General features: G+C 34.5%; 1 protein-coding gene across 5 annotated transcripts in view; it reads left to right on the top strand.

Annotated features, from left to right (window-relative positions):
- Positions 1–8,566, top strand: part of sp100.4 (SP110 nuclear antigen, tandem duplicate 4) — a 93,668-nt gene extending 85,102 nt beyond the window's left edge. Inside the window, exons 1-16 of one of the 5 annotated variants that reach the window (XM_065252828.2) lie at positions 2,491–2,686; positions 2,955–3,077; positions 3,283–3,384; positions 3,517–3,650; positions 4,277–4,330; positions 4,426–4,476; positions 4,646–4,696; positions 4,852–4,882; positions 5,069–5,233; positions 5,363–5,496; positions 5,633–5,698; positions 5,851–5,966; positions 6,092–6,194; positions 6,346–6,408; positions 7,250–7,378; positions 7,487–8,566. In XM_065252828.2, coding sequence (XP_065108900.1) covers positions 2,963–3,077; positions 3,283–3,384; positions 3,517–3,650; positions 4,277–4,330; positions 4,426–4,476; positions 4,646–4,696; positions 4,852–4,882; positions 5,069–5,233; positions 5,363–5,496; positions 5,633–5,698; positions 5,851–5,966; positions 6,092–6,194; positions 6,346–6,408; positions 7,250–7,378; positions 7,487–7,555 — 1,383 coding nt within the window. In that variant the 5' untranslated portion in view covers positions 2,491–2,686; positions 2,955–2,962 and the 3' untranslated portion in view covers positions 7,556–8,566. The other 4 variants (XM_065252825.2, XM_065252826.2, XM_065252831.2 and 1 more) reach the window with 4 other exon arrangements.
- The last annotated feature ends 8,144 nt before the right edge of the window (positions 8,567–16,710 follow it).

The raw sequence follows: 16,710 nt of genomic DNA, 5'->3' as shown, positions 1-16,710 counted from the left end.
ATGCTGGAAAGTACCTTTTGAATTTTAAATAAAGCAGTGTGATACATGTTTTAGCTTACAGTCTGAGGTTTTTCATCTAAACAGCTAAAACATAGTCAGGATTGGAGCTATAATGGCCAGGAGGGTTGCCAGTTCTTCCTGAAATCTGTTTGACGACATTTTTTGCTTATGGTTCCACAAAGAACCTTTAACATCCAAGAACCTTTCTGTTTCAAAAAAATAAGGATGGTTCTTTTAAGAACCTTTGACTGAATGGTCTTTTGAGGAACCAAAAATTAGCATTTTTTGAAAACGACGAATTCCAATCAAAAGGTCTGCAGCTTTTAAACGTTATGGTCTATATTCATACACTGTGATATTTACAAAATTATAAACTCTTTTGTTTTTGCCCCCTTTCTCATGAAATGAACTCAAATATCTAAGACTTTTTCTATGTACACAAAAGACATATTACTCTCAAATATTGTTTACAAATCTGTCAAAATCTGTGTTAGTGAGCACTTCTCCTTTGCCGAGATAATCCATCCACCTCACAGGTGTGGCATATCAAGATGCTGATTAGACAGCTTGATTATTGACCTTTGAACACTTTGATCTAATGGTGGTGTTGAGTGCTGAAAAGGCAAACTTTACATGTAGCCTACAGTTATTAATGATCAGGCAGTAACTGATAGCCCTCTGATCAAATGGCACATAGGCATCAGATTGGCAGAACTCCCGCCTAATGGTGCTAGGGGAACTCTGGGGGCAGCAATCACATTTTAAGGTGGCTGTGCCCAGGTTGTGCCAACCGTTGGACGAGGGGTAGTCAAATATTTTTGACTCTTGGGCCACAGCAGGTTTTGAAATACATTTGAAGAGCCACATACTACAATACGACAAATTTAGATTTATTTATTTGTCTTTGTCCTGCCTTTAGGAATACAATTTCATATTTTGGAAAAAAAATGTATACCTCTGCTTTTGTGCATATCACATTTACTGTACAGTTCAAAGTAAACATTACAATCAAAGTAATATATTTAGTATAGTAAAATGCAACTCTCATTTCATATTCATTGTGAGCCCTAAATACAGTTATCATCATGAGGCAAATTAACCATGGCTTTTGTTTTGGTAGGAACCATGATTTTAGCAGATACTTACAGTATAGTATTTTGGTTACACTTTATTTTGATAGTCCACATACTGTAGACATTCTACTAACTATAAATAACTTTGCAATTACATGTCAACTAACTTTCATTCATTTGCAACTATATGTCAACTAACTGTCATTAGAACATACGACTATAAGGGTTAGAGTTAGAGAAGAGGTTAGGGTTAGTGGAATAAGTTGTATAAGTTTTAAGTGAAATAGTATTACAATAAAAGTGCCCATAGTTACCAAACTATCCATTAATAGTGTTCAAATAGGCAACTTACCGCTACGTGTTGTTTCAGGTTAGAGTTTGAATTTCTGTACGCTGAGATGTTAGTTTCGTTTTGGTGCACACCACACAGCATGCATCGCATTATGAAACTATTCTTTTTGACCTCTTGGATTGAAAACATAGAGCGAACTTGAGGCAACGCGTGATCTGCCTCCGAAAGCTCGCACACGCCTTTCCCTGTCCTCATTCCAGAAGACAATGGGACCATACCTGTCAACGTTCCCGTTTTTCCCAGAAGTCTCCCGTATTTCATCTCCCGCCCCCTCCCGTTTAGTTATTTCTCCCAGAAATCTCACGTAAATTAAACGGCCGTACCTATTTATGTGAAAAATCAGATCACTTTATTATTCCAAGGTTGTCCAGTTGCCTGAACTTACGCTTACTAACACAATAGACACATTAGGAATACACAATAATTTGCATGCGATAGTCATTGCTCATCTCGTCAGTGAAGCCGGTTCCTTGATTAGTAGTAAATCGCCATCACCTGCTTTCAGATGGAGCCACATTTACAGCACAAAGCCATAGTTCACTTATAATAAGCCCTGCGATAATCTGTGCTCAGCTTGTCAGTGAACTACGGCTTTGTGTAGTAAATGGGGTTCCATCTGAAAGCAGGTGATGGCGATTTACTACTAATCAAGGAACCGGCTTTACTAATGAGATGCGCAATGACTATCACATGCAAATTATCGCGCATCCCTAAGACAAATCATACAAATTTTAACCCATTTTTGACCGCAACCTGGCAACCTACAACTCGGTTGCGCTGTTGATATCTATGCAGGTACGGGGGAAGTTGAATAACTACGCATTTGCTTCTGGATTGTGGGTCAATGGTGCTGACATATTAGTGTTGGCAAAGTTTTCGTTAATATCATAACAACTGGAAGTAAATTGCCACAGTGGCTCCGTCAAGTGCAATTTGGAGGTGTACCTCAAAAAGAGTCTCTGGAATTACCTTTCACAAGTAAGACTAAACAGTGGTTTCTGGTTGTGTTAGGAAAGTGTAACATTATTTTAAGGTTTTGCAACTGGAGGCAGCCTATTAATTGGCAGCAGAGAGAGTTCATTCACAAGTATTTCTTCAAAATCAAGAACTGTCAGAAGGGTAATGTATTTCGGTGACTCAGTAGGAAGTCAGATCTACTGAGGGGCGTGGTTAATCTGAGAAGAAGAAAAAAGATTAGATAATATGTGTGTAAATTTGGTCTGTTTGAAAGAAAAACAAGAGGCCACTTGGACACCATAAGGTGAGTACAATAATTTAATTCATTAAACTGAAAAAAGAAGGATTTCTTTTTTCTTTAGACTTGCAGTCACGCAAAACCCAAAACAACAGGAAGTCACTTTCAGTTTCGTTTCTGTGTAAGTCAAACTTGTGAGGGAGATACTGAACAATGCTCACTCCAAATGCAATATAATTTTTGTCTTAAAAAAGTCATATAAAACACATTAAATACTTTGCAAAGACTACATTCACGAACTTAAAATGCTGTCAATGTTATGTTTGTTTTAAAGAACAACTGATGATGGAAGAAGAATCATCATTGAGTTCAGAGAGCAGTTCAGAATCGGACTATAGTGAGAATGAAAGAAAGAAAGCAGAACAACGTAGAAAACGGAAAATGACAACACAAAGATGTAAGGAGACAAAGCAGACAAGAACAGTAATCCTCGAGACTAGATGAGTCAATATGCCACAAAAAGTGACAAAAAATTACAAAACCATGCAGTGGTTTGATGTAAACAGTACATTTAAGACATTTTGTAAAATATATTCAAAGCTGTTATATGTTTGACCCATAGTCCACTCCTGTTGAAGCCTGACACATGACCTTTGTTTTAGATTCTAGGCAGTCTTTAGAAAAACTGATAGAAGAGACATCTCTGCTTCCTGTCACATGCGGGGATAAAGAAGGTTCCTTGTTTATTGAGAAATTTTATAACAGTGGGTGCCTTTTTAATGTGTTTCTACTTAATAAGGAAAGTTTTGTTTGGATGCATTTCCAAGACTTTCCAATAGTGAAAAAACGAACGTCAAGCAGACTGAACTTTAGATGTATTGTTTGTGTGTCTTCAGGAGAGAAATGCATCTTAAGTGAAGATCAGTGGTTTAAGCCCAGTGAATTTGAGAAGTTTGGAGGGAAGGAGAAAAGCAAAAAGTGGAAGACCAGCATCCTTTGCTGTGGAATTCCACTCCAGAATCTAATAGATGTAAAAATATCATTTTATTATTGTATTATAACTAACGATAAACGATATACTGTAGTTTATTATATGAGCATTTATTTGTTAATGTTAGTTAAGGCTGATACAATTCGGTTCATGTTAGTTCATTGTGCATATAATGTTAAGAGCTACAACTTTTGATTTTTTAAAAGATTTTACTATTTAACATAAGCTAAGATTAATAAATGTTGTTGAAGTATTGTTCATTCTTAGTTCATTCTTAAAATCTTTTTATAACATGAATGAAATAAATAATTAAATTTAATAATAATAATTTCACAAAAGAATAGAAAATATATGAAGAGTTTCGTTGCAAAACGAGATAACTCAGTTTTTAACATTTTTGTCAAAACATGTTTATTATTATGTTATCATGTTATTATTTTGTGTTATGGTGCTACTTAGCTGTATTTTTTAAGTTATGAAGGTTTAAATCAAAACAAACCAACTCCAGTTGAATTGATATTAATTGGAATACACAACCAAAAAACGAGATTTCTGAAACATAAAAAAAACGAAACTCTTCATATGTAGCAGAAAATAAATATAGAAAATGTTCATTAGAAGCTCACCTGACACATTCTGTCTTTGTATTTTCTTCATGTTTGTAGGATAAATTTATTTCATGCCCAGACTTTAAGAAAAGCAGAATTCAACATGACGAGGTTTGGCTGTTTTTGTAACTAGCACGCATAGCCACAAACCATAGATGATATATTTTGTTAAAATAGTAACTGACTTTGTGTTTTATATCTCACAGAGTGAATCTCGTGAAAGCTCACCTGTCACTGTCAGGCTCAGAAGAACAAAGGTAAAACCTTGATGACTGTTTGTGTTTCATTCTGTAGATGTCATCACTACAAAGGGACATGTTTACATAAGGCATCATTTGTCCCGGATGTCTTCACTAAGGTCCTTCTTGGTATATCATAATCATAAAGCCCTAAGGAGAGCCATATGTTGTCTGTTTATATTAACAGAGAAACTCTTCTGAATCCTCACATGATTCTGGCACGCACAGAAGAAAAAAGGTTTGATTCAGACACCATTTGTCCACAATATATGCATCAATCTTAAGATATTCACATTTAACCCAGAGTTGGACTTTTAAACATGAGACTGTCATGACATTTTAGAGCTTTTACTGTAATCCTCAAAACTAACATAACTGCATCTTATTTCACAGGCTAGGAAAAAGCTGGTTTCCTCCAGCTCTGGTTAGTTTAATAATAATATTAGATGATGCATTTTTTTGCTCATTAATATAAACATAAATTGTACAAATATTTACTATATTTTCAGTATATATATATATTATGTGTGTATTATTTAAGATAATTAAATAATACAGTTATTCAGAATAAAAATGATATATTGTCTATATGATTGTGTATTTGTTGTAGAATCAGAAGAAAGTGTGCACTATGAGAACAATGATGACAACATCAACAACAACAGTGATGATGATGATGATGATGACATTAACATTACCATGTTTCAAGGTCCAACCCTACCTGTTACCTGTGGCTCTGTCACTGGCATTCTACACAAAAAACGCTTTGCTAAAGGTGTGTTTCATCTCAGTGTGTCATATAATGTTCTTACTGAAGATATGAAGACAAAAAAGTGAATATATCAAAAATGAACTGGAAATCCCCACAGAGTTTCTATGTTGTGCTGTGATGTAATTTTCCCAGGACACTGTGGGAAATGCATAAGGACTGAGGATTTATGGCTAACACCTGAGGATTTCCTCAGACTGGGCAAACAAGATGGGATATGGAAGAAAGACATTGTGGCTCATGAAACAACGCTTGGAAAACTTATCTTGGTACAAACAGTGATTGTAAAGAGTAATTAAAAATCAGAAAAAGAGAAATTCGCACCCCTTTAGAAGAAGAAAAGCTTATAACCTATGTATAATTGACATGTAACTCTTAATTGGTGAATTGTTATCTGGTTTCCAGAGAAGAGTTTTGGAACCTGATGCTGTTAGCTGTGATTGTGATGTCTGTCAAGAACTCAATCAAACCGTAAGCCAGTACTCATAACAACTCAACACATCTTAGCAGACTAGTTGAACAGTTAGTACAGACTGTGACAAAGTTTGTTGAAGAGTTGTTCATAAAAATGGCTGTCAATATACATTTTAATTCTGGTAATTAATGTATAATAGGACCAACAGAATGATGACGACTGTTACGTCTGTGACTCTGAAGAAGAGGTTGTGTGCTGTGATGAGTGTCCACGAGCTTTTCATCCACACTGTCACCTACCAGCTGCTGTGGACATCGACTCTGGGTGAGAGAGAGAGAGAGAGAGAGAGAGAGAGAGAGAGAGAGAGAAAATTACAGAAAATATATAGTATCTTTAGGCAGACTAAAGAGATGTGTAATATTATATTGTGTTCTGTGTGCTGTGAACAGAAGCCAATGGACCTGTACATTTTGTGTGATGAGAAAAATGGAGGAATCGAATCAAAGGACACGACAGGAGGTTTTAAACAGTCCACTTTTTCATTACAAACTGGTACGCTTGCATACAAACACAGACATGCTACTTTTTGTTTGTAAAGAAACAAATAAAGAGCTAAAAAACTTGCAAAAACTTTTCAATGCAAATACTGATAAAAATGTATAGCTTGTATGCATTCACAATGTTTGTGTGTTTGGTTTCTCAGCACTGCCAGTATTTGTTGTTATATCTGCTGCACGAGTGGACTGCTGCTGAGCCCTGCACCAAAGTAAATCACTTAACTCTTTCCCCGCCATTGACAAATAATCTAGTCAATTAAAGGGGTCATAGCATGAAAATCAGACTTTTTCCATGTTTAAGTGCTATAATTGGGTCCCCAGTGCTTCTATCAACCTAGAAAATGTGATAAAGATCAACCCAGTAACTTTGTTTCGGTAAGCCATTTACTGCAAGCATGTGAAAAATTAGGTCGTTCAGATTTCGCCTGTTTTGTGAGGTAGGTAGCAAGGCGAATTATAATAATACCGCCCACTTTATCTGCACTATCCAACCACAGCACTGCCATTTAGTTCAGAGAGTAAGAGGGAGAAAAGAAGGACTTGACAGCACAATTGAGTTTCAATTACAACAAATCACCATCATTGTGAAAAGTGTTTGGACTTCATCCGCTCATTTGCATTTTAAATGTCACACCCAAAAACGGCTCACTTTTGCTCGGACCTACAAATTTGGAATTTTAACATGCTGTAATTAATTATCTGTGGGGTATTTTGAGATAAATCCTCACCTTCACACTCTTGGGACACCAAAGATTTATCTTACATCTTTAAAAAAATCTCATAATATGACCCCTTTAAGAGAAAACATTTGCATACAAAAATCGTGTTCCTGGTGAATTTTTATGTTAATCTGCAATACCGCGATTATCCACTAGATGGATTACCCAATTTATGAAAAAAAACGTTATTTACTCATTTTAAACTCTGTGTATGTTTTGATAATGTCTTTTATAAACATTCTTTCATTTGTGTTTATGTTTGTGTTGCATGTTTATCAAGTTTTATTGACTGTTTGGTTTATTTGTTTTAATATGCACTCATGGTTTTTAGGTTTCAGACAATGAGAGTAAATGTAAAGCAGATGACATCAAGCTGAATTTACAGAATGACAATTACCAAACAGTGGATGAGTTTGTCACAGATATTGAACACATTTTTCAACACCGCACCTCAGAAGGGGTGAGTTTTACAGCATTTTATGGTATCTAAAGTCCTAACCTTTTGTATTTAAAATGTACTGCATACTTTTATGTTTTATATATTGTTTTTTGTGTCTTTTCTCTGTAGAATAATGACTTCAGCAGAATGGAGCATTTGTTTAAGGAGGAGTTTAAGACCATCTTTAAACTTATATAACATTATGCCTTAAAACACATGACTGATTTTAAAACTAAAATAAAGCTGTGCAGAAATGAAAGAAATGAGCGTTACAGCAGGACCTTTGCCCACCCTGGCCCCACACCACAAAACAATTTAACTGGAATATTTTGACTGACAAAGGGCTGTGGACCACATATTACAGTGCAATGTATTAAAGTGGTACTCACCTGTTGAGTACCTTTGTGATTACTTTGTGGAGAAGGTAGATTAATGATAAACAGGTCTTATTCATGGATGAATCTGTTTAAGTGTAGATCTTACCTTGAGACTCACTGTTACATTGGTAGATCATTTCTGTCAGCTCAAATTTAATAAAAATTATATTTTTTATTTAAATATTAATTATATTGTATCCTGATATTTCATTTAACTAACAAATCATTATAGTGAATTGACTTGCACTTTAAAAAAAGAATTTGATGCCTTAATTTGTTTTTTGTTTAATTTACAAGTCATTTTAACTTATTATTATTTATCTTGATAAGAGATATCAAATGAAGCTGACATCATAAGTAAATGATCATCCAGCCCCAACCAAAAAATGTATCACTCCAGCTCACCAGATGTGTCTTGTCCATGAAATCCTCCATATTCTCCTCCAGAGGCCGCCCATCCTGGAAGATGTTGAACAGCAGAAAGTCCTCCGGAGAAATCATGTTGTTGTTTGTAGTGATTGGTAGGGGTATGTGGATCAATCCTAAAGTATTAATACTTCAGATACTAAGATTGTATCGAAAAGGAACGATGCTAATGTGTTTTTTTAATTTTATTTATTCATTTTTGTTTTTTATAGAAAGACGATTTCCTACAGATTGCTCCTCCCTGCTCTGCTTTGTTTCATTGTCTTGTCATCACGTGATTCAGCAGCGCTGAAATTTATTTACGCACTTTATTTACTTTTTCAAACAATTGTTTGCACTTTGTTTATACATTCACATAAAAGAGTGTAATGAAAGGGAAACATTTTAATTTGTTTTGTTAATGTGAATAAAGATAACGTTATTATTATTATTATTTTTAATAATTGTGTCCTAATCCATAACTGAAAAAAGTTTTAAAATCTCTGCTTCAGTAATAATTTTGAGCACTTAAAACTAAAACTTAAAACTAGTGAAGAATATAAATATATATATATATATATTTTTATTTGGTTTAAAATATGTTTAACATGCACATTAATCCCAAAATAGTAGTCATGAAAATGTATTCAGATTTAGCATATAAATTATAGGCTACATTCATCTGATAAATAATGACACTCACAGGAAAATGTAAGTTCAAGTTTGAAGAATGCTTCTAAAAGTAAAAAGTATTGGTATCGTTATCTATATCGGCAATACTGTCCCCGTATTTACTTGGTATTGAATCGATACCAAATTTTACAGTATTGCCCACCACTAGTGATGGGATATTTGAAGGGATATCGATGCTTAGGAGCATGTGCCGAGATAAAATGGGCGTGCCAAATGAAGCCTAGAACAGACAGCCGGATTACGTCAAAGTACCGCGAGAGCGAGACAAAATTAGACTTCGTATGATTTCTCTAATCGTTCTCACAGTACTTTATGGTCATCTGGCTGTCGGTTCTTGCGGCGCCTCATGAAGTCAAACAAGCTTCTTGATTCGAGGCTCGTGTCGTTAATGTAGAAATCTCATGACCATTGACAAACGAGGCCTCGGTTTGTGTGAAACATGTCATTGGTTTGGTCTGAGTATCGATTCCGGATAAAGGAGTTTCGAAACTCACGCCGCCTTGTGGGTGTTGAGCCGTTTCAGTGTTAGGTAGGTGTCAGGAGTATAGTAGAAGGGGTGTAATGAATAATAAAGATCATATAATACCCAGTTTTTGTCATTTTTTTATTTTTAGTTCACTATTTTGTTTAAGATAGATGTAAGAAATTATAAAGTTAATTTTATCCCACTAAGCCTTGGCATTATCGTGTAATGAGACTTTATTTTATTTCTGTCCCCAGAAATTGGGGATATCAGGGTGAGACAATCAGTGCATCTGGGTTTTTCCTAAGTCATTTCTTTCATCTCCTTAAATAAAGTCCTGAATTTTGGTGCATAACATTTATATTGGTGTGTCTTCTACAAAATACTACTACTAACACTGAAAGTATAATTTCCTAAATCCACCACGATTCAATGGAAACATTCATGGTGGTATGGATGGTAAGAGTATACATTTTGACAGATTCTGTACATCAAAGCATCGTTTGATGGCAACTAGAGCAACCAACGAAAATGACATAAGCTATAGCAACTTGATTGATTTTAATATTCAATAATGATTTTTAAAAATATGTTTAGATAAAATGATTGGTGGAACAAATTTTTGCATTAAATTTTACCTCATATGTGAGCATGTGTGATCCCGTGCCCACGTGAACTCTGGCGAACTTTGGCGTTGTGCCAAGAAGATTAATCTTTTCTGATGAAAATTTCTACTAATATAACGTTGAGACGGTCACATTTTAAACCATACATTTTCTACACAGAGGAGGTTAACTGCACATTAACGTACTGGGGTTTGAAAATGTTGTGAGCGTTTCTTGCATGTTTTAATTCCTCAGATAGGCAAATGCAGCAGCAACATGAAAGCTCGTGAGCGCGCTCACGCTGATGACGTCTGCGGCTGCTCTGACTGCAGCGCCTGCCGCCAGAAAGTAATGTAACATGTTCAAAACACTATCATAACGGCAAAAATCTCTGAAAAGTGACAAGGATGCAGCACAGAATTAATAATATTTTGCATATTAAACAGATTAAAAGACAAGTTACTGATTGATGGACGCTTGTTTGATTTTCAGGTCGCATGCAACATCCATTTGGCTCAAAAAACCAAGGGGGCACGTGCCCCCTCAGTTTGAATGGGCATGACACCTCTGATTTCAATGCATTCTTTGGCACCTTTAAATTGAAATGTAAGAAAAGTTTTTTTTAAACTATGTTCAGGTTTAAACAAAAAAAGTTGGTGTGTCACCCAGGGCCGGGTCTACAGGGGGGCTGGGGGGGCATTGCCCCCTCAGATTTTCCTTGTGCCCCCCCCAAAAATGTCCAGCCAACCTTAAAATAACGGAGTCTCTTTACACAAAAAAAGTCTTCTTTAGGCAAGCGCTAGCGTTTACAGCTCCCGCCCACTAACGTCTGATTAGCTTATTCAAACCTTGGAGGTCTTTTCAGCAGTATTTAAGTCACAAGAAAAGTACTACTGTTCTCTATGACGGTAAATAAAAAAAAAAACGCATCTTTAAAATATATATCAAAAACAATGCAATTTAGTATTACATAAACGTAATAACCCAACACATATTAAATTAAAACTTTTTTTATAGTAAAACATGCCCAAAATAGCCCCTTATCCTTTCTTAGACTCACCTCATTATTTATTCATGCAAATACAACAGCCAATGGCAAGTCTCCAGCAGCATTTCATGTGTTTGTTTTAGACGTAGTTCTGTTTATTAAAATTAGAATATGCAGTTTGGTTGTGGCATACTATATAGTAGATATTAATGATATAAGATGGTTATACAGTAAATATACAGTATTGTAACAGCTGAGCATCGCGTGCAGTTTTAAAATCAAATTTTAGCGGTTTTGTCATCGTCATTCATCAGCTCATTTAGCTCGTGTTTGAGGAAAACTTCACACGCAAAAATCTACAGACTTTTAAGTTCAAGAGGAGCTTTCACTTCGCAAGGTCATCGTAAGGTAAAACGTTGTATTTTATAATGTTGCGTTGTATTATAATATCTCATTTGCTGTGTTATAAACAAAGCAGTTTGACTTATCTTTGGTCTCGTCGCAAATCACACTTACAGTATTTTAGGGCTTGTGCTTTTGTCTGGTGCTGTTATAGGCAAACAGGATAACCTTTGACGAATTTGTCATGCATGTCAAATTGCTTGCATGATGCAACAATATATTATTTAAAGCATTGTGCTTTGTTGTGAATGATATTTGAGGTTGCTGCAGCAGCAATGATAGCGTCAGGAATTAATGACAATACAGCTTATCACATTGAAAATACATTATTTTACATGAAGAAAATGTTTGAGTAGTGGAAATAAAGTTCCTAACAAGTGTTTATTTAGAATAAAGGCATATGTTGGGTAGGGTAGGTATAAGAATGGCTTTAATTTATCTATAAGTGAAATAATAGATTTAATGCAGTGTAAACATTAATAAAATATAGCTATATGTACAGCTTTGTATTCATATCACCTGCTTGCCTGATTTCATTAACTGTGACTAAATGTGTCAAACTAGTGTAATCATTATAACATTATAAATCATTAATCTAATTGCATCTACTTTTAAAATGTGAACGTGCAAAATGACATATAAATTGCCTTTTATTATAAGACATGCAAAGTAATATTGGATTGAAACATCCATAATTTTAGTGTATGAATCATTTTAGTCGAGAAATGGCTGCCCACCCAAAAATCCTGACTGCCCCCCCAGTCCAGCAAGCCTAGTACCGGGCCTGGTGTCACCTTAGAAGCCACCTTTTCAAATCCCTTTGTTATAAAGGCATTCTTATCATTTTATTTAACATAAGACATCCTTAAATAAAGGTTTGATGTTTTTGTTTGACTTCTGTCTCATTTTTTCATGCAGAGAAGGCAACATATAAAAAAATCGGCTCATATTACCCCACTCTCCTCTTACTGTGATCCCGACAAGAACTCCTGACATTTAAACACAATTAACTTTATTTTGAAAAACTCTGAGAAGTCAAACTTCAGGATGTGTTAGTGCACTAAGTACTAACACATGAAACGAGAAACACAATGCGTTACAAGAAAAAAATGACCGCTTTAGGAATTTACTTCTGAAAACACCTTTTTGGACATAAACGTGCAAAATGGTGAGTATATAACGCAATTTTTCCGCTCTGTCAAGGGTTACGTGCTAAAAATGCTGTCATTGTTTGGAATGCAAATGGAATCAGGGCTCGGAGAAATCGTTTTGTTACTTTTGTCCCGGGTTACTTTCGCCCCGGTTCTCCCCTATTTCAGTAAATTAATTTATGTCACACAAACTGAAAAAGTGACACATAAAATATATTCTTCAACGTTAGTTGTCAGACGGAGAAAGATAAGCCTTTCACAAATGATTTAGGAAAAGTATATGCCACGTATTCTTAAATTAAAAAACAAAATCAATCATAAACATTATATCAAAAATCAATTAACATTATGCCAAATACATAGGTTGATTCTTATATTCCTCTTCTATTGTTAATTTTCTAAAAATCAAAAGTATGTGCCTATCCGTACTTGCCAAACCCATTGTGCATTATTATAAAATCAAATTTGTTCTTTAAAATTCCTTTGTTCCACTGCCAGGTGCTGAAAGATTTACTCTTCACTCACTTCTGTTATTTCGTTTGCTGTGTGTGTTATTGTTGAGGATTATGTGGATTGTCATGTCACTATTTAAATGTTTTTAAACACACGCCCCCAGCAGCCTATGGGCGGCATTTAAATCTTCCTGTCGCTCTGCTCTTTTAAACGTCCCTGTGAAAAGAAAAAGAAACTCAGTGTGAGTATTTTAATCTTTTATTCAAATTTTTTTATTTATTTATTCTTTTTACCTCCTCTTAGCACAATGACTGCTGCTTATCTCTGAACATATTATAAAATTGCTTGCCTATTTCTTTGCATGAAGAGATGTCTTTTTGGTACAAATAATTGTTTAGATTATTTTAAAGATCAAATATTAAGGCATTTAGAAAATCAAACACCATCTTTATTAGGGCACTTATCAAATTTTGCCTTGTTAGAATATTTGACGTTAATGTTCTCCTTACTTTTTTAAGTGGCTTTGGATAAAATTTTTAATTTACAAATCATTTATTTATAATTCTTTATAAATCTTTTGAATGAAAAATGATGTGGCTTATTTTAAATATGGAAGGTAAACCTGATTGTGTAGAGATTCACAAGCTTTTTAAGACATTGGGGCAGGGGTCTCCAACTTTTTTTGTGAGTAAGGGCTCTCCAGATTGTTTTATCCATGGTGGCAGACCATGGATAAAACAATCTGGAGAGCTACTTTTTTGATATAGTTTTCTCAAAACCTTTTTCTTTTACTTGTTCATTTTATTTGATTTTACTTTTTGGTTTGTTTAATCATTGTTTAAAATGTAGATAAAAGAAGCCAAGCTAATATAAAAAATATGTAATAAATAAATATTACAATTGAGGCTATAAATAGAATGTGCTTTGGCGGGCAAATCACAGACTCCGTGCGGGCTCCATGTTGGAGACCACTGCATTATAGCAATAAAAAACGTGGCATCTTTAAAGTTATGTCATGATGAAAGATAATTTCTTAATAACATTGAATTCATGTTGGTGTTAGCAAAGCTATTCTCTCCTTCTTTTCCTGCAGCAGGTGTGTAGAAGTGATGTAAAACGCATGTGTTGTAAATTTGAGTAAATTTGGTTGCTATTCATGATGCACCTGACATCTGAAACCAAGTAACCAGTCCAACATGTTGTGCCATTGAGGATAAAGACATTAAGCTTTGTTATTATTTCATATGTGGTTGTAGTAATAAGACAGATGTGTTTATACACTAAACCAGAAAGATTTAACATTTGAAGTGGATGTAGGTGGAAAAACTGCAAGCTTGCAAAAAAATTTGGGTGGGGTCCCAAAACCTTTACCAGAGTAGATGCCATTTTCTTGAATTCTGGTGAATTTTAAATAAACACTTGCTTTGCCTAAAACCTTCGTTCACCTCAATTTGCATCACTCGCGGCAGTGCAGTTGGCGAAAGTAGTGAAAACACAAAATGGAGTTTAATTTATATGGACTCTAAATGAGACATGCACAAAATAGAAAATTAGAAGTGAGTGGGTCCAATACCATTGGTTTTAAAAAGAGGGTGGGTCCCAATATAAAGTAAATGAAAGTAATAATAGTTATTTATAGCTTCCTGTAAGCAGCCTTCATTGTAAGTAGCCTAATGCGTAAGGGACTTCAACTTTCACTATTTTGTATTATACTTGCCTGTTCATTGCATATGCTGCATGATATGTCATTTTAAAAAAAATTTACATTTTGGTTCCTACATTTAGATTTTTTTTACTATTTTGCACTTTACAAATATGGGTACTGGTGTATGGGGACCATCATTAATACATCTATGCAGGAACTAATTCAGGACATTTTTTTAACTTAATTAACACTTCAACAATGCTGTAACGACAAAAACTTGCGACCATATTTGACCAATGATGCTTGTGGGAATCTCCCCCCAAGTCAAGTAATTAATTATTATTATCTTTCAGAAAAATGCTGAAGTATGTTTGGCGTTATTTGACCTCACATCCTAATCATGACGAGAGAATGGAAATGCAAGAACCAGAACCTGAAGAGAGAAAGGTGAAGAGTAATGAATCAATTCACGAAAGTAAGTACCCACCTTAATTAGTGTTTATGAGAGAAAAGCTTACACAACTGTTAAAAATCTTTAAATTATATGTGAAACAGAAATTGGAAATTTGTGTATTGATTTGTGTATGAACCATTCAGTAAACGGTTCTTAAAATAATAAATTTTTCTTGTCTCTTTATGGCCTATAATCAGCCACAAAAGCCACAATCTACGGAATTGTGTAAAACCTTTGTTTTTAGTATTGTAAAGTAAAGCATTACTAAAAGCTAAAATTATGAGGCAAAACCTCATTAGTGCTACAAATTAACGTGATGACAAACACATTTAGAAAAGCTTTTGTGTAAAATTCAGTGGCTGAAAAAAGTGGCTCTTTTCATCACATTAACAAAAGAATCAAAACAGCATATCTAATGAGACTGCTTTGGTTTAGTGGGAATTACAAAAGAAGGAAAGGGTGGATTTTTTCATTATAGGGTTGATGTTCACACACACAGCAAACACAAATTTTGACCAAAACAACTTGTAAAAGTGGATTTTGCATAATACGTTTTATTTCAAGATTTTGTGAATCATTCTCTTGTTATTTTATTTATTATTTTTATTCCAGCCATCATCAAAAAACAAAAAAGGGACTTAATAGGAGGTAAGTTTAAGTGACCCAATTAAAAATTTTCTACACTGTAAAAAGTGAAAAGTTGTATCAACTTAAAAAATTACTTTAATTGGTTACACCTAAAAATGTAAATTAAACTGAATTGAAATTTTAAGTTGAAAAATCCAACTTTTTTTAGTTTATTATGCAGTTTTTTAACATAGTTAGTGCGTTGCTTAGCATAAAAAGTTATTTGCGGTTACAAAAAATATTGGGCAGAACATACTGCTATGTTTGTTTATTACAGCCCATGGTTGGGCAACAACAACCCAGCATTGGGTAAATTTGGACCCACTTCTGTCCAATAATTACCAAGCAAGGCTAAAAACAGCCCAGCATGTGTTTGTGTGTACAGTGTACAGTAGTACACCCCAAAAATCATTTACATTTACATTTTGATTTAAAATAAACAGTAAACAGTGGTTATTTCTAATGGTAGAAAATGTAAACCCAAAGTTATAATTCAATTAATTTTCCCAATTTTCTCTTTAGCACTTAAGAGTCAAGATTGTCAATGCATTTTATAAGACACTATAGGAGAATGTGGCAAAATTATCCACAACAGCATTTTATTATCCTCCATTAAATCCTTCTTTTACCATCTAAAATCTTTTCTTTGTTTATTTTTGTTTAGAAAACTATTTTCATGTGCAAGAATATGATAAGGTAATACACACGCACATGCACGCTCAAAAGCATTTACACCTTTGATTATTGAAGGTTGATGTCCTCAGGGCAACATATTGTGTTGACCCAGGGACAACATTTTTCTAAATAAAACCTAAACCCACCCCATACCCCAACCCTAACCATAACCAAACCCTAAAATCATAGGGACATGATAAGTGAAAAACAATGGTCTAGAAACAGCTAATCCTGGTTGTAAGCTTAAACTTAAAACACACTGTAAACTTATTATAAATATCTGATTGGTTGATTGAAATGTTGTCCCAGGGTCAACATAACATTGCCCTGAGGACATCAACCACTTGGCAAAATCAGGAGAGCCTATTGGGCTCAATACCTAGTACACCATTATCATTGTATTAAATTTCAAATA

The sequence above is a fragment of the Paramisgurnus dabryanus genome, chromosome 3 (assembly GCF_030506205.2).
Source record: "Paramisgurnus dabryanus chromosome 3, PD_genome_1.1, whole genome shotgun sequence".
Classification (NCBI taxonomy): Eukaryota; Metazoa; Chordata; class Actinopteri; order Cypriniformes; family Cobitidae; genus Paramisgurnus; species Paramisgurnus dabryanus.
The sequence above is the reverse complement of the archived record's forward strand: the minus strand, read 5'-3'. Positions and strand labels throughout refer to the sequence as shown.